General features: G+C 36.2%; 3 protein-coding genes across 3 annotated transcripts in view; all 3 read right to left on the reverse strand.

Moving 5' to 3' along the window:
• Window positions 1-12864, reverse strand: part of LOC140226867 (ubiquitin carboxyl-terminal hydrolase 32-like) — a 77403-nt gene extending 64539 nt beyond the window's left edge. The window contains exons 1-3 of the mRNA XM_072307297.1: window positions 12641-12864; window positions 8504-8631; window positions 5266-5371 (exon numbers count right to left, since the gene is read on the reverse strand). Coding sequence (XP_072163398.1) covers window positions 5266-5371; window positions 8504-8631; window positions 12641-12698 — 292 coding nt within the window. The 5' untranslated portion in view covers window positions 12699-12864. The remainder of the gene's footprint in view (window positions 1-5265; window positions 5372-8503; window positions 8632-12640) is intronic.
• Window positions 1-17813, reverse strand: part of LOC140227555 (large ribosomal subunit protein eL6-like) — a 211089-nt gene extending 193276 nt beyond the window's left edge. Inside the window, exon 1 of the mRNA XM_072307968.1 lies at window positions 17810-17813. The gene's annotated coding sequence lies outside the window, so the exon portion shown is untranslated. The remainder of the gene's footprint in view (window positions 1-17809) is intronic.
• Window positions 17814-19609: 1796 nt separating this feature from the next.
• Window positions 19610-26151, reverse strand: part of LOC140227610 (xanthine dehydrogenase/oxidase-like) — a 28282-nt gene continuing 21740 nt past the window's right edge. Inside the window, exons 26-29 of the mRNA XM_072308027.1 lie at window positions 23940-23995; window positions 21276-21456; window positions 20547-20744; window positions 19610-19809 (exon numbers count right to left, since the gene is read on the reverse strand). Coding sequence (XP_072164128.1) covers window positions 19624-19809; window positions 20547-20744; window positions 21276-21456; window positions 23940-23995 — 621 coding nt within the window. The 3' untranslated portion in view covers window positions 19610-19623. The remainder of the gene's footprint in view (window positions 19810-20546; window positions 20745-21275; window positions 21457-23939; window positions 23996-26151) is intronic.

Raw genomic sequence — 26151 nt, forward strand, 5'->3', positions numbered from 1 at the left:
TTGTATTTTTGATAGAGACTGGTAACAATAAACAATATCTGTTTGTCATGTTACTTTGGTACAAATGCATGATACAAAGTTTTTCACTGTAAAACAACACAGGATTACCACATTATATTTGATGTACAATGTACAAGCATAATATTCTAACTGATTCAGAAATAAAACAAGGACAGACATACAATTGTACATGGGTAATGTGCACATGGCCGTTAAGTTTTTTTGAGAGGAAACACTCCAAGAGAAATAATAAGAATTCAGAATTTGCATTTCATTCTGAATACATTGTTCATTACAACAACAAAAATCATTCAATATTAACATTATTACAGTTGTAAGTCACTCTACAAATTATTTTTATATCCACTTGGCTTCTAAAATATTTTTAATGCAATAAAAAAGTGTATAAAATAACAGTAATATGCTACAAACATCCTTAAATTACTAGGTAACCTTTAAAACAGTAAATACAATCATCTTCCTAGATTGCTTCAGTATCAGCAAGGAGGTGCAAAAGCAAGATTATTTTAATAGAATAAAGGTACAAGGGTGCTTTGATTTGATATAGTTAATTCTTATGTAATAATGTACAAATTATAGAGGTACATGTATTCCTTAATGCTATCAAAAAGACAAAAATCACCCATGTCCTTACATTGTACATGTACTTAACATAAAGTTTAAATGTAATGGAATTAATTTTCTTTGATGTTATCAAAGAAATAATTGTAACTCAAGATAAAAATACCTAGATAATAAGAATACTTGACATGTTTGTACCAAATTTGAGTTGAACTTGCATTTTTTAAGGGACTGTTTGCAAACAATTTATGCTTTGGCTCCGTTTTTACAAGTGAGAATACTGCACATTGTTCAATTCATGTTGCTATTGTTTGTCTTTCCCCCTCTTTTGATATGACAGAATTTTGAAGTACACATGAACGTTTCACATGCCAAAATGGAATGCAACTTGGGCAAACGCAGTCCACTGCTACTGAACAAAGTCCATGGAAATGTTTGATCTCTGGGAAGGTGTGTCTTGGGAGCCCAAAGAAAAACCTGACCTGACTGGGAACCATCAACTCCTTCGCCATGTACATGTATTACACTGTACATTGCATACATGTACACAGAAAGTTAATGCCAAATTGTGGTCATGCTTCCCTTTAAATTAATTGTCAACAAAGTACAGCAAGGGAGTGAAGGGAGTGTACAATGCGTTGAAAATATAAAAATCAGTAAAAATTCAGCAATTAATCAAGAAGCTCTTGAAAACTCTGCAAGTGAAACTATCACACATTTTAACAAATACTCAACCATATAAAAATTGAAACACTAACAATAACTAAGAAAAAGGAACCACTGATGTTTCTCTCATTAACAGGTTTTTAATGCCCTTGTAAAGTTTGGTTTTTTTTTTTTTTTTTTTACTAAATAATACATGGTTCTGTATTAACATCACAACAAGTACAAGAGAAAAGGTGTCTTTGATTGGTGTGATGTGTGGTGAATTCAGTGTAACCACTATGTCATTGTTGATCTCCATGCTCTTTGTTACAACAACCATTTCACAGAACTAAAATTTGTGTAAGGCCATACATTGTATCTGCTCATAACTGAGACGTGCATGCATACTGATCTGTACATTGGAACACTCTGAATCATACGCGATCAAAATTGTATCTTGTGCTGAAAGATATTGAGGCAGAATCCAGTCACAGGAATTGTTCCTGCAAGTGTTTTTTTTTTACTTGAACACATGTCTTGAAGATGTCTCCTTGTTAATCATTTCGAAACAAAACAAAGAATTCTTTACATTTTTCTGGTAATGTCCCCCAAATTTCATACAATGTTGGTGTTTTTTCCAGATACAGCTGTACATAAATTTATGATTAATATGAATACAAAGGAGAAGGGAAGTCCCCACTGTGCTTTTTTTTTTTAAGTTAATACACGAGCTACTTGCATTTCTACTTTCATATTACAATGTACATGTATATCAGCCTTCACTTTCTAATGGTTCTTCGAAAAAGATAAATGGGATAAGAACCAGTTGAGACAATAAACTATTGACTTCTGTTATTCTCCTAACCTTGGGCAAACCCAGCAAGTCCTTGAAGTGATCATTGGTAAGAGTCGACTCTAGTCAAGATTCTCCGGCTGTATTGGTTCTTTTGACGTGAGATCAGTGAGAAAGCTGTAGGCCTAAACAATTCAAACAGGGATTCGCAAAAATATCCCGAGCTGGGTCAGCCTCCCCACTCCTTGGTATCCCCACGCTACCAACAATACACACTATGTACAGACACAGACATGCACACTCACATAAATTGTTCATCCCATTAAAAGTCATTTATAGACTTCACATGATAGTACAAAAGCCTGATTCGATCTTATATGAGGACATATGTACACAGACCAAACATGTCAAAGATTTCGAGTGATAGTACTATGGCCGGGCTTTAGGGAAACACAGATGTGTGATACCACCACAGGTGACAGACCCAAGAAAGTCCCATACACTGTATTTCATGCAATAGTACGATGGCCTGGTTCAAGGAGGACACAAACATTAACGTACTATAGTATGTGTCTGTCCTTTCCATTCAACCCTCCATGCACATCTAAAGAACACAAGCGACAGGTTGGACACCTGATGCTTTAAAGGGACTGTGTACAGCAGTACTGGTTGAGGTGGGGATTCATGTTTTGAACATTCCTAAGTGAGATAATGAGAAACCTCTTAAAATAAAATATGAAAGAGCATGTAAATATTAAGAAGGATCAACATTTATTTGATGAAAATTGGTTTTCAAATGGGCAAGATATCAAAAAAAAAGTGATAATAATAAAAGGCGACAGGCCATGCCTTTTATTAGGATCTCTTTGTTTCACCTTGTTTTTGGATATCTCAGCCATTTCAAAACTGATTTTCATCAAATAAACTTTTTATACCACTTAGAATTGCATGCTCTATGACATCTCATAGAGTGGTTTCTGAATATACATATCTCACAAAACGTTAAAAGCTAAATCCTCACCTCGACCAGAACTGTACACATCCTTTAATATCAGAATGCCCTCCAGGGACATACCAAAATTTCCTATCATTTCTACAGCTACACTGTACAATATGTTGTATGTATATACCCATACACATAATACACACAAACACACAAGCATACATACGTACACACTGACACACACACACACAGACATTCATTGTACCGAAAAACACACAACATCAGTACGCCATCATATCCTTCCCAATGGCACCGCGCTACCAGGGGCATTTTATTACTAGAATCACCAGGAAGGGGGGAGCCAGTTTTTGCACTGATAAAATCATAACTGACTTGACACACTCTCATCTCCGCAGCAGCAGCAGCAGATTCCCCGCTACTCCAGGGGGATTTGATACACAACACGTTTTCGCAGAGCAGCCTGGGAAGATGAAAATCCCTTGGGGAAAACATGTTGATGAGTTTACCACCTGACCAATCCATTACACATAAAGGGTGCACTGTATCACGTCATTTGGAAGGATGATGAGGACCGGTGGTGGGGATAGACCTTAGACCCTGCTTGAGAATAAGGCCACCACAGCACTAAAGTGGGTCATCCACAGCAATACTTCCGGACATGAATGAGACATTACGGTAATTTGTGCTGCCTCTTTAAAGGGCACGCAGTCACACATGTGCACGATGCGTAGACCTGTTCTTGTCAACAACCGTCACATTCTGGCAAAAGGAACTGTACGATGTCCACACAGCCACTGCATCAAAGCCACAATGCACCCTAGTCTTTATTCAAAATGTCTATCATTTGTTTGTTTGTTTGTTAGTTTGTTGGTTGGTTGGTTTTTTGTTTTTTTGCGGGGGGGGGGGATATCTTTTGGGGGGTGGTGGGGGGGGGTGCTCTACCATTAAAATGGAAAAAAAAACAGCCAAATTGACAGTTCGCCTACCCTCAAAACCTTCAGATTCTTTGGTTTAACATGCCCTGCTCAACTTGGGGCAGGGCAGACAAAATCCATTTTGATACCAGGTGCAGAATGTTTAAACGAAAGTACCTGGTAACTAGTTAGAGTACAACTCTTAATGATTCCATGTGTCCAAAGGGGTAGGCCCTATACGCTTGTAGTCACACTTAAATAAAAAAAATTTAAAAAAAATTAAAAAATGTTTTCGATCACAATGCAAAAAAAAATTGGAAAAAAAAAGACTTTGAAAAAAATAAACAAATAAATAAATTCACAGCTGAAAGCAAAGTACATACATGTAACATCTCCCAACTGTGCATGCCCAAACAATATGACCGCAGCATGACCTTTGGCACCCTAATCCCAGATTTAATGTGACAAGGTGCATTAAGGGATAAACCAAAGGTTTTGATTTATATCTTTTTTATTATCTTTTTTTTTATGTACCAATCACACACAATGGGTGAGGCAAATTACAGCACAGGCTTCCCCAAAACAGACAAGCGTTTTTGGCATCGTACAAGTCAATGTTCAACAGAAACAGAATCCTAAATTCTAGATTTTACATCTGCAAGCATATCAAAAACTACATCTGCCTGTAAACAGTGGAAGTTTTGATTAGCAATTAAAGCATTAAATGGAAATTTTAAAACTGGCAAAAGTTCTTCTTAACCTCCAAAGCCAACTTAGTACATAAACATAAAACTCATTTTAATAAATAAAACACATGAAGATCTACACTGTAGATGTACAAGTGCAGCAACTTCGAAAATCTACTGATCTTCTTTCTGTAAACTGAAGCCCCCTCAGGGCAGACAGATTAGGGGTGTCGGAGGGGTTTATTCAGAAAGTACCATGCTTAATATAAGTACAATATCGCTCATCAATTACTTTAATCCTACAACTATGCAAAATACAACTTCAAATACGACCAATATCATTCTCATGCCATTGACTACATAATTTGTACAGTTCTGTTCAAGGGTGCGTCTACGACGGATATAATCGCGAGATTCACTTTCAAAACTGTAGTGTCATTCAAAATGTCTACAAAATATTTTGTATGCACACAAGGTTGTACAATACACACATATGTACATTTTATCCTGTATACCACACACATGTACACACAAAAGATGCTATCAAATGCACGACTACACACCTCATACTGATTCAATATCCCACGCAAACGAACAAACCCATTTTTCCCCCCTTTGGCATTGATATTTAGCAAAGGTTTCATTTGAAATGTAAACACTGGCAGCGAAGTCTGTACTCACACTTTAATTTCTCCGTCTGCTTCCCCCTCGTCAGCAGGACCAGGCCGCAGAAGAGGTCCTTGAAGGTGATACCTTTATTTGTACCACCGAAGGCAAAGTACAGGTACTGAAAGCAAAACCAGAGATCCAGAGTGAGCGCAAAGAGCAAGTCATGGCACTGCTTCACACACATTTTAATAATACAATGTGTATCAAATGCAGAGCTGACAACCTCTGCAAATCAGAAAACATGAACTGATTTACCAGCATTGTCAAATATGCATTCTGACATTACAAAAAAAAAAATACACTTTCTAAAAACTTACACGATACCCATGCTAAATTGAAGCTCAGGGGGAAAAATTTCATAATAAATATTTCATTCAATTTTTTTCACCTGTCTAAAATGCCAATCATCATATTTATTTGATGCCATAAAAAAAAAGTACACATGCATAGCAAATTCAATAATATATTAAAGTTTATCATAGGTCAAGAAACTTGGAAGGTCACATTTATGCCATCATATCTATGTACAATGTATTCTACACAAACTTTACAGTTGTACAGTGCACTCCCGTTATAACGAAATGCTCGGGACCGGCAGTTTTCTTTCGTTATAACGAAATTTCGTTTAAACCAAACAAATATATAACGAAAACAAGAAAACCACATATATTGTTTGCTGAATACTTATCATACACTGGAAAGCTATGTGAAATGTGATGGGATAATTGTATCACAATAATAAACGCAAGTTCCCCTCAGAAACTGTGCGTGACACAAAGAGCGAACACACAGTGGTGTGAAGCGTTCACCCATGCAGAGAAGCTATAAATGCTTGTTCCGCTACGAATTTTCGAAAGCAATTCGCATTTCGTTATAACGGAGCACATTTCTTTTGTTTTTCTTTGTCTGTGGCGCTCGGAAAAGACTTCGTTATAACGGAAATTTCGCTATAACCGTGTTCGTTATTTACAAGCGAATTTTTTACCATAGACTTTAATGGTGATAATTTTGGGACCAGAAGATTTACTTCGTTATAACGAAATTTCGTTATAACCGTGTTCGTTATAACGGGAGTGCACTGTATGTGAAAAGGTTAATAATTTGTGTTTCTATAAACCACATCTATTCTTACTTAAAAATTGTACATCCATTTTTAATACGGAAATATTAAACAGCCAAATAGAGCTGCCCTAGGTTACCAACTGGTATTTACAATCTACTGAATCCAAATGAAAGAATGAATACATCAAAACACATCTGACTGACATAAGACGTTTAATTGGTTGTTGCAAAATACACTTCAAACTTAGTGCTTTAATCTAGCCATGTTTTACTTTCACAATGTTGGGACTCCTGTATACACCGTAGCTGACTGTAATTTGACATTGTTGAAACACATGGGGTCAGAGAGTCTGGATTTAAGGCACTGACTGCCGCCTCCCGCAACTGCTTAGTACTATGTGTAATCATGGTTTCAACCCGCCATCCCCAAATTGGCAACAACAGCTTTCCTGTCTTCTACAGTCTGAGGGAGATGGGTGACCCCAATTCATCGAAACTGTCACTGCAAAAACATTTGGAAGAGTTTAGAGAGCTTCTTATCAATGATTTCAAGGACACCCTAATACCGCCATGCAAAATGGGTACATTGCGTCTAGACATTTTCTCTTCTATAATCAGTCAGGACCAAGGCTGAAATTTGACTGATACTGATATTTTCTTTTCTTTCTTCTTTTTTCACACTATTGTGATCAGTTTCAGAATGTTGCACAGGCTTGAAGCAGAACATGGTTTGCAGAATGGTACGTACAGTGCATGTGTACATTGTATGTGTATGATGGTAATGTTGTGAAATTAGACATGGTCTCTTCTCTTGAAAATGAATAAAAACTCTGACATGAGAAGAGAGACCAAAGTTATTTCAAAGTTGTGCATGCATACCAAAAAAAAAAAAGAAGTGAATTGAGGCAATCTCATACAGTGTATATCAAATGTTATTTGTAAATCCTTGTATGAATGTATACAAAAAATGTAGATATTGTTCAAACAGTTTGGCACCTCACTGAAGACTTTCTGAGCTGGACGTTTACACAGCAAATCTTTTGCTATACATTCAAAAGAATTCTCATTATTATCCATTATCTAGCCACTGCCACAGAAACCCGTCATCAAAATAATAACTTGTTACAAACATTGTGAGGGACATAAAAATCATAGCATACACTTGTATATCAAACAATCAAATAGCTGCAATATGGTATTATTTCAGAAAAAAATAATAAATGTTAGACTTAATAGTGTGCTGTATGGTCTTTTACTGAATTTGTGTGTATGGATTTCAAATAAATTCTGTACCATGCTACATTGTAGGTGACTTGTTTCAAATGTGCACAGATAATATCTGAAAACAAATTCTAGACAGGTTTCAGCATAACTGTTACCTATAAAACACAAATAAACAATACACGTACATGTATACTGGGTTTTTGATCAACTACAAATCAAATTGAGGGGAAATATTGCAATTAGCTATATGAAAAGCACTACTGGCAGGGGTGCACAATTATGATTTGCAATGACAGTCGACTTCCAGCTTTGTCTCTTGTTTACAGGGTAACTATATCCCTTTCTGACAAAAAAAAAAAAAGAACTACAAGTTAGGAAACATGGAGTTAATATAATAAAAACTATTCTTGTGTTAGTCACAATAACAGACTATGTGATAAGTAAACATACGCATTCCATTGGAAATTGTATGTTGCACTGTAAGCAAATGATGCAAACTGAAAATAATTATTTCAACATGCCTAACATTTCTGTCAGAGGCAGTAGTGTTAGGGTTTAAAAAAAAATTGGAAACTGACATCATAACAGTATATCAAATGACCTCATTTGACCTTTGGCTCACTAGCCATACATGTACATTGTAATACAAGAAAGGCAGGACTGCCAAACTTATAAACAACATTTCAGCATTCCTGGGAGTTGAAAAAGCATATAATTTTTGGTGGAAAAAAAAAATTATATTTACCATACCTGCAATAGATACAGTGTAGAATATGATTTGAGAGAAACAGTATTTTTCATAAAACCTACAGTATTTGTGGCCAGAAAAAAAAGAACAAAATACTGGAAAAAAAAGTTTGTATTGTTATCTCTGGAAAGGACTGCTCGAGCAAGTGCCCTCCAGCAGCGACATGCATCCATGTAATCGCAATCCCCCCAAAAAATGATTTGAAATGGGACGAACCTCTCCGAGCTTCTGTGGCATGGCATCCCCCATAACATCTTTGAGGAAGATGAGGCGGCTCATGTACCCACCAGGGGTGGAGTACCGCTTGAACGCCTCTCGTAGCCTCTTCAACTCATCTTCAGACACTGCAAATAGGGAGCGAGAGAGAAAATGGAAGGAGGACGTCAGCTCTTGCCTTATGAAGAATAGCTGTGTGATTGACTAATTTGACAGCAAGCTACATGTACATTTGCATTGCATTAACACTCAAAATCCACAATTACAAAACGGAGTCCTCTACAATACTAATGATACTTGAATGGTAAAGAATATAATGCATTTTATCATTCCATGTGATGCACTGGGATCATGTTCCAATATATTCCTTTTTTTTTAATCCTGTTGTGACCATAGTGAAATAAGGCATTATAGCAAATGCACTCACATACAGAATGAACACTGTATTAATAATAAAAGTACTAATGATGATACAAATAACAATAACAAAAACAACAACAGCAACAACAATAATGATAATAATAATAATAATAATGATTCATATTCATAAGGTGCATTTAATAATTCTCTATGCACTTGACAAGACATACATACACCATGTGTCTTTAAAACAGGTTAGTTTACAGAGCCTTCTTGAAAGGATCGAAGGAAGATATGCTGCTAATTGTAAGGGGGAATGAATTCCGACGAGTGGGAGCTGATGATGTGAAGGATCGGTTCCCATATGGCTGTGTGTTTAAAGGAAAGACTGACAAAAGATGTGATGATGATCGAAGAGTGCACATTGGAATGTGCTGAGTGAATTTTTATGAAATATAACTTCTTTAGTTTAGGATTTGTTGTTGGGTTGTTGTTGTTTTTTTTTTTCAAACAGAGTTCAAACATTAGAATTACCGGCCAGTCTTTTTCAAGACACTGACTCATATAATGGGATCAAAAACAGAATTTATGCAAAATATTTTGTAGATCGATATTTCAGGTATCTTTCACTGATGGTCCATGACAAACACAACATTTTTTTTTTTTTTTTTTTCGTTAACATATTCTTTGCTCTTTCATCATTACAAGCAAAGTCAATAAACCCATCTGCTTGTTTGTTTGTTTTTTTTTCCTATCAAAAAAAGTCACTATCAGATCACACATAAATGCAAACATTTTGAAGTACTATCAGCATTTTGTAAGTATGAAAAAACAGCAAACTTAATAGGTAGTGTCTGTCACATACACAGTAATTTTCTCCCTTGAGCTTTAATGTCATTATAAAAGTTTTGAGGGGGAAGGGAGAGACAAATTTGTTAACTGCCAGGTATTCTCTTTTCTTGTAGCCAAGGTTCCATTCTGAGCCACATCTAAGTGTTGGGAAAGACAGTTCATGTGGATGAGATTCATTAGCACAGTATGAATACAGACACACAACTCTTTCTGAGAAAATGACATTCAACAGTATCAGTTCGACCTCGATTATCCGGCCTCCTTTTATCCGGAAATCTCTATTATCCGGACGCGTTCACGCAGTGAAGGACTTTTTTTTACATCCAAAAATTGAGATAAAACAGTGACTTTCATGGATCTATTTCACTAATTTCATAAGATGTGCATGATAGATTTCTCAATATCTAATGAGGTAAAACATGTATGATTTTCACATAAAGATATACTTTATTTTTGTTAAGAAGGGACTGCAATTTTGCGCAGGCTAGCATAGATTACACCACTGTTGCGGGGTACGCTACCTGCCTAGCTGCCAGTGCACTGGGACGGCAGCTATATACATTAACACTGTGTCTCCCATATCCGGCCAATTCGCTTTAAATCCAGATGAGCGCCGGTCCCGACATGGCCGGATAATCGAGGTCGAACTGTACAGCTGTAGATGTGATCAGACATGCACTATATGTACATGTACAGTTGTACTTCAATGCATACAACCCATGTACAGAGTAAATCTTAATCATCCTACTACTCAAGTAAAGGGTTGTTGGTATCTAGCCAAGTTGTAATTCTATCCACAAGCAGTCTTCATCTTGGAAATACAGGATGTACTTTATCTCTTCCCAGTATGCCCAGTCAGAACTGGATAAAACCAAAGTAAAGGAAAGATCGGTTGCCCTGAACTAAAGCTTATTCAGAATTAAACAAAGCAAGCGACTATCCAGTCTGCACTATAAAATGTATTGTATGCATGAACCACATAATCCGGAAAATATCATGCTCGCTTGATGATTTAACTTAGTGAGTAATTGATATCATACGGATAAAGTCAAATACCAGTCAGCAACTGGATAAACAAAATCACAGGATAGTGGCCCACTGTACAATACAATTTTTGCCATGGACAACGTAATCACTGGGATTTCTTCCATGGGGAAAACCTTTTTGTGGACAAATTACAAATAGCATGTTTTACTTTCTCCAGTTGGCTACGTATCTTGGAAAGGTTCAATAGAATTGTAACTCCTTTAAAATCACCTGTGGGGTCTCTCCACTTCATTTCAGGACATTTAATCTTCCTAAATTATAATCAAATGGCATTTAGACCCTTTTGGTACAATGTACAAGAATAAGTTCCACTCACACTAAAGTAAAACCATCATTTTATCTAGAGTGTGACAACCCTGCCGTAGCACTAGCAATGACAGTGCAGGGGTGCCAGGGGCAGCGGGCGAGGTACTTTAAAATTATTAAGACAAATGTTGCCATTGAAAAGAAGGATGCAACATGAAATGACTTATACTATAGCACAGATACAGACTACATCAGTACAGTTGTAGATGAGCAAGGTTAAAATACATCATAACGTCGATTACCATGAAGTCACCACTACCTAATAAAGTTGCCAGACATTTACATCGCATGTAGCGCACGCAACGATCAGAGATCAGCTGAGGCGACGGATTTTCATCGCCCTCAAAAGACATTCCTAATTCACCACCAATTGTAATCCAGATGTATTCTACCACATGTAACAGATGACAAACCATTTTTAATGCGAGAATGTTTTGATTTTGAATAGATTTCAAGTGGCAGATTAACAAGTTTTCAAACGCGATGATGCACAATGCATCGTACATTGAAGTGTGTGAATAACACATGCGCTATGTAGATAACCTATGTGGCGCGCTATGGGTGGCGAACTAATACAGTGCCTATTGTTAGTTCGCCAACCCGGGAGTGTATAGGAAACACACACAAGTGGTGTCTATTAAGTAGTAAATGACATTAAAGTCACAAAGATTACTTGTAAATGCAGTTATCGGCATGAGCACCAAGGTTCGGCCATACGCAAAAAAATACAAACAAACAAACAAACAAACCAAAAACATAGGTTTCTACATGCTACAATTTTGTAGCAGGTGGTCAAATTTCGAAAAGTGTTGTGGTTGAATCATGGGCGGCTTGTGCTTTGGCGCGCTAAAGCAGATGGCCGACTTTCCTGTTTTCTCCAATTTTGGGCCGCAGACGGTTGGTTTGTTACTTGATTCGAACTTGTCAAATAAAACACTGCCGAAAACAACTTGTAAGTTATTAGACATATGTTAGATAAGGGGAGAAAGATTTGCGGTGACACCATGGTGTCACCGCCGTCACCGCAAATCTTTCTCCCTCATTTACTTCACCATGCAAACTTTCAAACAACACATAAGTTATTAGATTTTTAAAATGTTTAGTTGTACAATTTGTACAATGTATCAACTATCATTTAGATCTTAACCAGTTGCCCGGACATGCCCTAGACAGGTCCCTTGCCTTGTAAATTTAGTTGTACAAATTTGTAGTAGGACTGAAGACATTTCCCAACAAGTGAAGTCGAAAGGTAGTAAAAAGTGTGTCCATGCAGTTAAAAGGACTAAAATTACAAAGAAGCAAGTTGTCTACTGAAGTACACACTGCCATATTGCCACCCTAATAAAAGAGACTAAATGCCAAGGAATACATGCTTATGCTATCAATATCATGAGTGATAATCTTGTCAATTGCAGGCCGATAAGATCCGGCAGCACACACAGCGCGGCCAAGGCAAGGCAAGGACCAGGTAGCAGTGTCAACATATTATGGTATAGACACTCGTACAGTCGTAGGGCACAAATGAATCGGGATAAACACGTTAGAACAGAAACAGGCGAAATCAATACATGCCTCTCTTCAGTGCATCCTCGTATGGGATTATCGAGGGCTTCGACTCTTTGCTCCCCATGACGATTTTTAGTCCCTCATATCCCTCCGTATATCCGAGTGGCGGGGCAAATTAGCGATGTAAACAGTCCAAGTCAAGTCCTTGTCGCGTTCATATAGTTCGACACTCAATGACATCTCGTGTCGCCATTTTCTGCTGTCATATTGTCACTCAAGCAATGGTGTTCTTCGTGTGTGTATGAGAATCCTTACATGCTACCTACCTACATACACCGCACATTGATTATACACACGCGATACCTATCGCGAGGTGTACATACGTAGAGTACGAGTGCATCTGCTACGAGCATTCTAGCGAGTGTGTTGTATGCATGCAGTGCATCGTCAAGTCACATGACCACACCCACCGTATGATGAATGGGGGCGCTTTTACCCATTTCTCGTCTGACTTCAGTGTCAAAAATAGCACAACATAATAGCGTTTATGACGGACAATAAACGTAATACCTGTAGTGTTACATAGATATTATGTTCATATAACGTGGAAAAAAGCAATCATATTCTGTAAAAATACATAAACAAAAAGAGCGCTTCCAACGCTGTATCCGCTGATTGAATTATTGGGGGTTTTTAATGACAATTGGTGACTTTTAACACTATCGACTAACAATTTTTGAATAATCTCATGTTTCAGCCACCATTAACTGGCATAATAGGGCTTTATGTAACATTTCACACTTACTTTATCTTCATTATTATGATATAAGAAAAAAAATATCGGAATTATGATAACAGATTATCAATCATTGATCGTTGAACTGATGATGAATACACGCATAGTCGTATATAAAACAATGCTGTTGAAAGATCGACATATCATAAGGCACTACCATGAAGTATTTATATTATATTGGATGGCTATGAATGGGATACCAGGGAATATTGCACGAGTTAGGGCCAATATTGTACGAATCGAAGATGAGTGCAATATTGACTCTAACGAGTGCAATATTCCCTGGTATTCCATGAATCAAGGCCATCCAATATGATTATTATCATCTATACAATCAAGTAGAGCAACCATGAACTGCACAAAATTACCCGGCTTCTACTCGTCTTTGAAGTTGACTCGGCAGTCCCATCCCAGCGCTGAAAAGGGGAAGCCCCTAAAACTGCGTATTGAAACAAACAACTAGCAAGATGTTTGCGCGCGTGTGAAAAATGTAACATTGAAGTTTGTTTGAAGTTTGAAGTTTGATTTATTACTCAACGACCCTCATGGGGTATGGGAGTACAATGTCAATTGAAAATACACAAAATAGAAAATTTCAAACAAGAATGAACATATATACAAATATAATACAAATATATACAAGATATCAACATACTTTTCAAATAAAATTTGCATAAAAGTATGTTATAAATAATATACCATACAAAATAAAATGTAAAACTATCACATGAATTACGCACAATGCAGGCACTGCCTGATGCAAATAATCACGCAAAGGGTATATAAAATAAACTAAATCCAACGAAATAATAAAGTGCAGTAACTAACTAAAAAAGGACATTATTACCTTACAAAACCTCGAAATGTTTGTCAAAGTCTTTTTCTTAGTGGAATTAAACAATTGATCATATTTAAATGTGTTAGGATACTTCCTATAATACTTTTCGAGAAATCTTTTACGTTCTGTCATAAAGAAGGGGCATACAAACAAATAATGAAATTCATCACCAATATCATTTTTAGAACAATAGGTACACAAACGTTCAATTCTTGGAATGTCTTTGTAACGCCCAGACACTATTGGAAGCTTATGATTAAGGCAACAAAAACGTGTTAAAGATTTCCTATCATTTTCATTAAGACGAATCAGATACTTTTCAAAGCATAATTGCTGCTCAAAAATTCTATAAACAGTGCATTGATTGTTTAACTCAACATCACTGTGCCACTCCTGTTGACTCATATGACGCGCACTTAGTAGCAAGCATTTGCGCATTCAGCAAGCGCTCACGCAATAAACGAGACAGAATTGAATATCGTGTGATCTTGAACGGCAATTAACAACGGTAGCCTATGGGGAATTAATACGTTGGTCTATGCGATTCGTTCAATATGCTCCGATATTGAACGGTAAAAATTGAGCGGACGACAATACGCGTTTTTAATGCGCCGCTAAAACGTCCTATATAGATGATAATCTCAAATGTTACCACACTATTTATTATCATACAGATGGATGGATAGACAAAAAATAGAAATAAAGATATATAGACAGACAGACAGACAGACAGATAGATAGATAGATAGATACAATTGTAGATAGATAAATAGATAGATAGATAGATAGATAGATGCAATTGTAGATAGACAGATAGATACAATTGTAGATAAATAAATAGATTTAGAGATAGATAGATAAATAGATAGATAGATAGATAGATAGATAGACAGATAGAGATAGATAAATAGATAGATAGATGGATAGATAGATAGATAGATCAATAGATAGATAGATGGAGAGATAGATAGATAGATAGATAGATAGGAATGCATACAAAGTTTCATCGCAGAAATGGCTTAAAGTGACTCTGTAAAGGGAGCCAATATGGATTGAGTAAAACCAGTAATATTATATAGTAGAACATATTAGTAAAAGTTTGAGTAAAACCAGACAATCGATTCAAAAATTCTGCATTCGCAAAGTTTCCATGCAGCCATTTCTGGTTATGGAGACTGGCATGACATCATTTTTACAATAATATACAGGAAATATATGGGAAGAAATCCACAAAATCTCATTGATCTCGAAATGTTCATATTCCATCAATTCAGTATCGACACATGTCAAGGGTAATATCATTCCCACTGCTTTCTGAAAGAGGTAAGTTAAGTGCTCTTTCATTATGCTAGAAAATCGAATATATCTTGAATTTCATATATAATTTCTTTCTATTATTACCTAAACTGATGTCAGGAATTGCAATATTCTCCTTGGAAAGTTACAATGACACCAAAACTTTGAATATTCATAACTTTGAATCGATTGATAACTTGAATCGATTGTCCGATTTCCCTCAAACTTTCACTGAAGTGATATTCTCTATTGCTGCTTTCACTCAATTCACATTTGTATTTAGGCTTTGGTTTCTTTTAAGCATTTTTAAAGAAAGCCATCATCAGATTGAGCAAAATAAAACCTTTCCAGTGAAACCTCACTTACCATAGCAATGAGGCATATTCTTGAAGTTATGATTGAAAACATTCTATATTTTCATATCATTTTAGAATAGAGTTAGCAGGTTTTACAAGTTTTGTGATAAAACTCTTCATAATACATCCCTCTCTCTTGTCTCTCTTTCTGTCTCTCTGTCTCTCTCACTCTGTCTCTCCTGAATTCTCCTTTGTTTTTGTCTCTTTTATTCTAAACTATGGCACAGGTACTTCTATAGTAATTGTATGATTTTATGGATATCCTTGGATTGATCAGGTTTATTTTTCTGTCTAGATGTGTACAGTAGTTTCATTATGCAATGTGTCTGTTTGTATGTATGAGTGTTTGTTTTCGATCATTTCTGTTACATTTATGTTGTATTTTATCCACACGGATCTGCGTAAGAACAGTCCTTAGACTTAGTGCTTAAATAAAGGAATGAAATGATATATAAATATATACATTATATATATATATATATATATATATATATATATATATATATATATATGAAGAGTTTGTTTGCAAAAACCGATAAGTCCATTTTTGAAGATTTTGAAGTACGGTCTCTGTCATAAAGTACAAAATGATACCTTTTAAATGATATATTGGTCACTACATGTAAAGGTATATTTTTGAAGTTATGGTCAAAAGAAGCAAAGATGTTCTTATTATTCTCTGTATTTTTCTTGACCTTTAATTGCAAATATCTCCATTTGACAAATATGGACTTATCGGTTTTTGTAAACAAACTCTTCATATATAAACATATACATATATATATATATATATATATATATATATATATATATATATATACCTATATATATATACCTATATATATATATATATATATATATATATATATATATATATATACCTATATATATATATATATATATATATATATATATATATATATATATATATATATATATATATATATGTGTGTGTGTGTGTGTGTCTGTGTGTCTGTGAGTCTGTTTCTGTCTCTGTGTGGGTGTGTGTGTTCTATGTGTAACAGTATACAGTACTAAAATGGCATGATTTTTTGTTTGTTCAATTTTCCATCTGAGAAGATGGCTGGATAGCCCATTCTCGGCCACACTAGCTGGTCTTCGATAAGGTCCACTGGGATGTGAGGCAGGACCACTTTAGCAGTTTTAAACACCATGCTCTTTGCGATGAATGAATGAAGCAGGGTCTTTTACGTGCATGAGTATGACTATCTCACACAGGGGACCGCAATTTTATTTCCTATATGAGGGACAGAGTGTTTTGCCTCTACAGTATGATTACACACAACATTGCTCAGCGAGACTCGGGAGTCGAACCCGAGTCCTTTGGATCTGCAGGCAGACCCACTACGGACTGAACCAAGTAACTGCCTTATAGAATAGAAATTTGCAGAGAGATAAAAGGTTAGATGGAAAAAGAAGGAAGAGAGAGAAATAGAGACAGAGATCGATACAGAAAATCAATTAGGGACAAAAATCAAAAATACAAGTGCTAAAATAGATTTTTCTTTGTGGGTTATTTATAAGAATTTCTGCCTAACACTGATTTAAACACTTGCCTAGCACACACACACACACACACAAAAAAAAAAAATCGACAGAAAACAGCAGTATCTACAGATGATAAAGCTACTATAGGCCATGTATATTAAGATGGTTGAAGAGCTACACACTGTAGGTCACATAGATGCAATCAGCAGTGAATATTACAAGGTTTAATCAATGACACTAAACCACACTGGTCCATCCAAGTCGTGTACACACACATTAACACACAAGTACACACACACATACACACACACTCCCACAAACAATTCTACACTTATTGATCTATATATAGGTAAACCCATAGTTCCCTTGTATATTGTTCTGTATATTCTATGAACTACTAGACATCTATACCCTGAGAGGTCCAGCAAACTCATTGTGCTGTTATTGTTCTATGTAACTTTAGAAACACAATATCACTCATAAATACTCAATGTTTATTTCACTTCATTCACAGCAAGCACTGAAACACAACATAAAGTATCAAACAGAACTGATGGCAGACAAAAACAGTAGTTTCCATAAATCCACTGGGTAAGTTCTCGAAGTGATACACATAAATTTATTTCATTCATAATGAAAATAATTTCAGGTAGGTTTTTTTTTTTGCCCCCTTTGTCAGAAGATGAATAAATAATTTCATATACAGTAAGTGTATGCATGCATGCAAACTTCAATGAAATGGAGTTAAGGAGCTGCATGAATATATACACTTTATATATATATATATATATATATATATATATATATATATATATATATATATATATATATATATATATATATATATATATACATATATATATATATATATATCTATATATATACATTATATATATATATATATATATATATATATATATATATATATATATATATATGCATGCATATATATATATATATATATATATATATATATATATATATAGATATATATATATATAGAGAGAGAGAGAGAGAGAGAGGGAGAGATATCTATTTAAGTATTTCATGTAGGCCTACTTAACATGTTTAACATACATTTGTACTATAATGTAGTAGATTTATATTCACATCATCACAAAATTGACTGTCTCAAAGATAACAAAAAAGTATATTAATCACCAATGGAATGGAAAATACAATCATGTTCAACAGCTTACAATGGCTGGATTCTATCTAAACATTCCCCTCAGTCTACCGAAAGACATTGTTACAGTTTTGTAGCTCAGCAGAACTCTTTCCCCGCTATGGAACAAATTTAACTAACACTCTGTGAATGAAGGGGGAACATGTGCTTAGATTGTCATTTCTTCATACTGGACATTTTACCTTCTACCTCAAATTGAATTCTTGAGCCACTGCCCACTCAACGTTGTGTGATATAATGATCCATAACGTGTATTGGATGAGAAATAAGGGCATTTTTCTCCTTGCCATTTTAAGAGCAAATCTATAGAGACATATAATAGCACAATGTAAACATACTGCACAGAATAAATGCTTTATTGGCACCCTGATCTCCATCATCACCATCTCCTCCTCCTCCTTCTTCTTCTTCTTCTTCTTCTTTTCCATACACAACACACCAACACTTCTACTTTCGAAGTGTAACTGGTGACTTTCACCAGCTGCTGACGTAAAATGTTGTTTCTCAGAAATAAGAAATACTGAGCTTGTATTTACTTATATTGTATCATATTCAATTCACTGTGTCTCATAGTTTTCAATGCAAAAAAAAAAAGTATGGGTACTTATAAACAATTTAATCAACACGAAATTATTATACCACAGGCTACCATAAAGAAAAGAAACCCATGACCATAATCATGCAACTGCAATCTGTAAATGTCATCATGTGGTAACACAACACAGTAAGCGAAAATGCAACATGATGCATCTACACTATGTGAAGGCAAGCCTGTAAAGCTGTATGGTTCCCTGAACTCACATGTGTGTTGATATCTTTAGCCTGTACAGTCATTAGCTATCTATATTGCATTTTGTTTATTGCATTCAATGCAACAAAGAAATGGCAAATGAAATGTATTCTCATATTTGCCAAAAAGATAAGTTTCAATTTTAGAGGTATGCTACAAATATTTCCATCCATGACGAGTCCCATTTCTCTTCCCGAGCTCACATGAGGATTCCAATCAAAGGGGTTAACAGATGGATATCCAGTTGCTGATGAGTTTTTCTCTCTCACACCTGTCAGTCATTCATCCTTGCCGACGGTCATCCCAAAGGGGTCCCCGCATCCCGTCCTGATTCCTTCCGGACCGGCCGGCACGTCGAGACGGAACGGTCCCCCAAGTCCGGCATCAGATCTGGCGGCGGCGACTGCGTCCTTGATGGCAAAGAACGTCGCGCTTGCAAGACATACGAGCAGGTCACTGGTGCCCTGTGGGGTGGAAGAGGAGGAGGGGGAGGGGGTGTAAATTTTGACATTTACAATGATTACAATCTCAAAGAGCCATTAATATTGCATGAACAAACATACACATATCAATTACTTCTCTTGAGGATGACAATTGCAATTTGTGCAAAATTCCTTTCTTACTTGATGATTTGTCTGGCAAGGCAATAAGACAAAATGAGACAAAGTGTTAATTTCTTATTTCTATAAAGACAGTGGATACAAAAACAAAACTGAGACAAAAAAAAAAACAACAACACGTGGTTTAGAGTCAACTTTGGCATACCAGCACAGAATGGTGATAAAGAACTGTATACAAGAAACAAACAAAAAGCAATCCATTAATCATTGAAATAAATAAAAATATAAGTAAATGAATGAATGAATGAATGAATGAATAAATAAATAAATTAAGAAAGATGAAAATGAATGAATGAATGAATCAATCAATCCATCAATCAATCAATCAATCAATCAATCAATCAACCAATCAATCAATTGACCTTCCAAGGATGACAGTACAATATCATCACTAACAATAATAATGGTTGCTCCCATAAGAGAAAAGATGTAAACATGGCATCTCTGTCATTTCATGGGACAGGGCTCAGCATAAATCCAAGAAAACATGTTGGCTAGTTAAGGCCTACATATCTTTTCCCCCCCTGCAACTCCACTTTTGATGGATATGGCCCAAGGGCGAATTCAGCAATTTGGCTTACTTCTCTGGCACCAGCGGTTCTCGAATCAGCCCCGCCCGAGGAATCTTGGAGGAGGGTGATTCGGAAGGACGATGGTAAGTCCGAGGCCAATGGAATCTTGTAGGTTTGTGGGAGAAGAGTAAGTGGGGCACCCTCTCTCGACAACTTGAGTTGTTCCATGGTGAAAAATCCATAGCCTTGGATGAAAGCTCCTTCCATCTAAGAATCAGAGTAATTCTACAATCATAATGTATGCCAAACAATTACACTGCTGAATTGTTCAAAGCATATATAGAATTTTATAAGTGAATTAAAATGACAGAAATCTGATGACTGCATTGACTTTCCTATTAAATTAAGATAAAACACTTGTGGCACAATTTATGTGAAGAACTTGAACACTTTTCACTCAGTTAAGATCTCTTTATTACCTTAACATTAGCCAGTGAAATTACAAGGAGAGTTCCCTTGTTGGTATGAACTGAACTGCGAACATTCGAATTCTTGTATAATATTTTACACTGTCAAATTGTTAACAAATTCTTTAGATTGTTTTGTGATATTTCACACATCGTTATTGTCAAATTTGTTGATTTAGAATTGTGCATATGGTGTCATATTTAAATGAAAATGATATTCCTTTTTCTGTGATGATAATCATTACTTATCCTGACACATGAACATTTAATTCTAGTGTAGACTCTAAACGTTTCTTAATATTCTGTGGGAAAATGGACCAGAACAACTCACCTCTCCTTCACTCAATGACGATCTGAAGCCTGGAGCAGTTGCCACGACGACATAAGTGCAAAGGGCACGGTGTTCTCCGGTGAGGCAGTCAACTTCAACCTCTGAGACAGCAGCACCATGTGCTTGAGAAAAGAATGGTCTCCGCCGCTGGGTCTCTACATTCTGTGTGACTGCTCCATCTCTGGCAATTATAGAATGCAAAAAGATACAAAATAATATCAACACACACAGCTACTTATTAAAATAAAAAGTCATATATGACTTGCACAGGGAACTACACTAAAAAAAATGGAAATCACTAGCCCTTGATCTAAATTTGTTTCACAAACCCGGACAAATGCAAACAAAATGCCTTGTAACAACTTTGGGGTGTTAGTGTAATATATCGAATGTCACACACTTTCACTATATGACATCATCATTGTAACTCCTGGAAACAAGTACAGGGGCAAAACCAGGAATTCCATAAAGAGGGGGCGCCTTTACAAAATTAAAGGGGGTGCAAGCACCCCATCCCCAATTTTTTCTTTTTATTTCTTTTGTTTTCACAACAACAACAAAAAATAAAGGGGGGGGGGGTGTGCCCGGTGCACCCCTGCCTGGATCTGCCACTGAAGAGAACCCAAGTAGAACAGCCAAACTGTGAATCACTATGTAGCATAGCTCTGCTGATCATCTGGGTGCACAAGCTCATGATGACTTGGGTACTGTAATATCTAGCAATGGTCCGAAATACAAGAGCTGGCTCCGTTTATTTTCTGGTTTGCCATTTGGTCTTCTGCTGAGAAGCAGAAGGGTTTTGACTGGATTGACTCAAAGGCATCAACACCCTTCTTGCTGTAAGGATTTTATTATAAAATATGGACAGACAATGACTGCTGGCATAAAGCAGGGAGGTGTTTCCACCTCCCTGCTTTAAGCCAATCATATATCCACATGCAACATTTAGAGCTATAAATATGCTATAGTGAAGCAATGATGACCTAGAGAATTTTAGCAGTCTTAATTTCAAAATATTGGTTGGAGGATGAAAGAAAATTAAAAAAAGAACACATAAAAGAGAAAATGTAGACAAACAGAAAGAATATATCCCCATAAACATTGATAAATATAGTCTTGAACATTATTGATCATGTTCACACTTGCAATCACATATGGCAACTGTGCCAAACACAATATCTTACCTTGTTCACCCATGGTGTGATCTTGTACCAGCATTGAGCATAGATTTAACCAATACTGACATTCAATATGTAAAGAAATTACATTTCCTGGACTTTAAGCAGCCAACAATAACAAATATATTCTAGAGTAGCAGTTTCCCTCCATGCGGATCAAATCTCATGGCTCTCTCTCTCTCTCAAAGGTGTGAAATGAAGTGTTGGTTTCATTCCAATCACTTTGTCTGAAACTACGCCACACACAAGGCCCGTGCACACACAACAAAAATCGAAATTACAATCGCGATCCAAATTTCAATTTTTTTTTTTTCGATCTTTCATACACAAGGAAAAATCGCACTTCGCAGCAACGAAAGAACGATCAGTGGCCAAATTGCGCATGCGCGAACCTTGCATGACCGAAGACTGACCCCGCGGTCCCAATAATGTTGACGTTCACGCGCTATGAACGATGGGATTAAAAATACCGATTTCCGAATCTCGATTGCGCTCACACACACGACGCTTGGCAAAATAATTGTGATTATCCTGAAAAATCGCACTAATAGCCTTGAGTGCGAGTTGGATCGCAGTTAGGATCGCGAAAATTAGTGAAATTTTTCTGTCCACACAGGAAGAAATTTCGAAACTTTGGTCGCGATAAGAAAATCGATTTTTAAATCTCACTTTTTCCCTTGTGTGTGAACGGGCCTAATGTCTCAGTTTGCGCATCATGACAAATACAGGTGTCAGGGGTTGAATTTCAAGGGGGAGCATACTGGTGCAAGCAAACCTGAGAACATGTTGTGTCTGGATATCTGACCCATGCGATTAATTAAACACAACAGAATACAGAGCACTTCCTTATTTGAAGCGGGGATTCATGTTTTCAAACGAGTTCTGTTTTCAAGTTGGACATGCAACATGTATCACATTCATGGTAAAGCAAAATGTTCAGCAAAACTCAAACAGAAGAAAACTTTAGATAACAAAAAGGCAAGTTCGTGGTTGCGTATGCATAGAAATTTAGATGATCTCAAATAAAAACAGTAGGCCCTACTGATTTCATGAACTTCACTGTTTAAAAAGAGATTTTATCTGTATTTGCAAAGAGCCTTCCACCTTACAAGCCAAAATAATAATTTAATACTTGCAAATTGTTTTTGCATATGTTTGCAATTGTTTTTGTCCATGCAGTCAAATTTTATGTGTTATAGACAGGTGTCACAGTTGTTGTTGTTTTTTTTTCACACAATGTCTTCTACAGATTCTTTCAATCAGTCCTTGTAATATGCTACATGTACTTCATCTTTGCTATCTTTGCTCATATCTATGTTGAATGAATACAATGTATCATTTTTCAGACATGATTGTTTGGCAAAATACTGTGAACTGAACATGTCCTGTCATAAAGAATAAACAAACGGAAAAAGAAAAAGAAAGTTGCTTTTAATGAATAAACATGTTGACACCAAGGGTCAAAGAGTTTTGTGCTTCAACAAACCTATTATGTCCATCTACTGGTGACCTAGGTTCAGCGTCTTTTGCAGCAGTTGTTGACTGATCAAAGAGAGAGAGGGAGAAAAAGAAAGGAGAATAATAATAATAACAATGAATACAATACAGTTACAGAAACTTTTGTATGCAAAACAATACACTAAAGCTTTGACACACCAATGCAAACAAGTCTCATGCTTTATAAAAATACATGGTCCAGTACCCTATAAGAAAAACTGTTTACTGGGGAAGGGGGAGGGTAGTTGGGAGGTATGGATGTAGCACTTTCTTATCATCAACAATAAATTTTATGATTTTGTCATCCTGAACAGTTGACATCATAGCTGAAATTGGCTATAATCAGTGCCGTATATTAAGAGAGTCTGGCCAACTCGGTTTTCGGCTTAGGTGTTTTGAAGCATGTGACTGGTCAAAAGCTGGTCCCGTGACCTACAGGCGCCATGTTGTTACCAAAGTCAAACACGCGGGCGCGAGCAGAGCTCATACGCAGTGCCCATTGTTCATTACGCGCAGCTACGCGCCAATTATTGCTTGCCTTGGGGACTTCCCCTGAATATCAGTCATGGTGCAGTGGGGATACTGTCATTGCCGTTGTCAACTTTATTGAAGTAGAAGATACAATACGAAAGATGTTTTGATATCTTACTGCCATAAACTGAAGATTCGTCATGCCTTCCTGCGCAGCATGGCGTTGCGCAAACCGACCTGGCTCTTAGTGTAATGATGCACCGCTTTCCGACAGATCCAAAACGAAGGAAAAAGTGGGAAATCAGAGGGCGACGTGAAAACTATCTGATTTGTTTTCTTTGGAAGCCTCGCGGCGTCTTTCAGACTATCCAAGTTTTGATTCACATTTGTATGTCTCCGCCATGATATACGAAAATGTCGCCTGAGGCATTTGTTTTGGTCGTCCGTCCGTCCTTCCGTCTGTCCTTCATTCCGTAATCAATTTTGTGGGCATCGTTTGAGGTAATGAAACTTGACATGTATGTTTGTGTGAATGGACGAAGTTTTGTTTTTCCCTTATAAACTTTTGTATAAGCACGCTCAAAGTGAAAGGTCAAAGTCATTTATATAATGGTTCAATTCTTAAAATATCACTATTTCCCTCATATCTATATGCAATTCCTGAAGGTATTTCCATGTATTTCCAAACGAAACTTACTGCCTGACAGTGATTTTCTTGTGATTTTATTTATTTACAAGTACCTGATACCGGATGTATTCATTTATTTATTATTTTGTGTGTTTTTTTTTTTTTTTGGGGGGGGGGGGTGGGAGTATGGGAGGGGCAAGGTTCAAGGATCAATATCAGGTAAAATGTTAAAATTCTACTTTCTATTGTTGAAATATGATAATAATAATTTCCCATACACTTCCTAAATACCTATGTTTAAACAACTTTAGATCTTATTACATACTTTAATACCGATGACGTTTTCATGTTGTACCTTAAATGTATTCCTTTTGAATAACATACTATAGGCCTTCGTGTCAGTTTCATACATAATATTATATGGGACGAAATAGGATGGTAATTGATGATTATTTACATGCGAAACTTTGATAACTGTGGAATTCGTCTATCCTCTGTGCACAGCTATGTAAGTTGATATTCTTGTTCCTATCTGGACAACTTGCTAAATACAATATACATACAGTAGCATACAGTCTAGTGACAGTTTACGATACGACTCACTGTGAATTCTTCTTTCATTTTTACAGCAATAATTTATCATATATTCAGGAATTATGCCCTTTAGACAGCTTCCCTATTATTTATACGGTGTACCTGTCATGCTTGTGTCTATTTGGATGTGTAAAAATGATTGATTGTTGGCTTCGTTAAACGTGGATGGAATGAAAGAATGTCCCTCCCCCAACCTACCCCCTTTACATTATACATTGGTTACCCCCTTTTACATTGGTTACCTGTAGAAAAAAAAAGGATTATTTTCAAGATTCTGTTATTACTACATCATTCAGTTCATTCTGTTTTCCCCGTATACATGAGTAATTCTGTTCAAAAATACAATCCGACACGAAGGCTGCGTTCATCATCTGATACATTGTTACTCCAAACAACCAGAGTAAAACATGGATGGGGTGATCGTGCTTCCTCCGTTATGGGACCAAAATTGTGGAATCAGTTAACTATTTAGGTAAGGGAACTGCCATCTACAGAGTCATTCAAATCC

Source organism: Diadema setosum, chromosome 4 (assembly GCF_964275005.1).
Source record: "Diadema setosum chromosome 4, eeDiaSeto1, whole genome shotgun sequence".
In the NCBI taxonomy this organism is placed as follows: domain Eukaryota; kingdom Metazoa; phylum Echinodermata; class Echinoidea; order Diadematoida; family Diadematidae; genus Diadema; species Diadema setosum.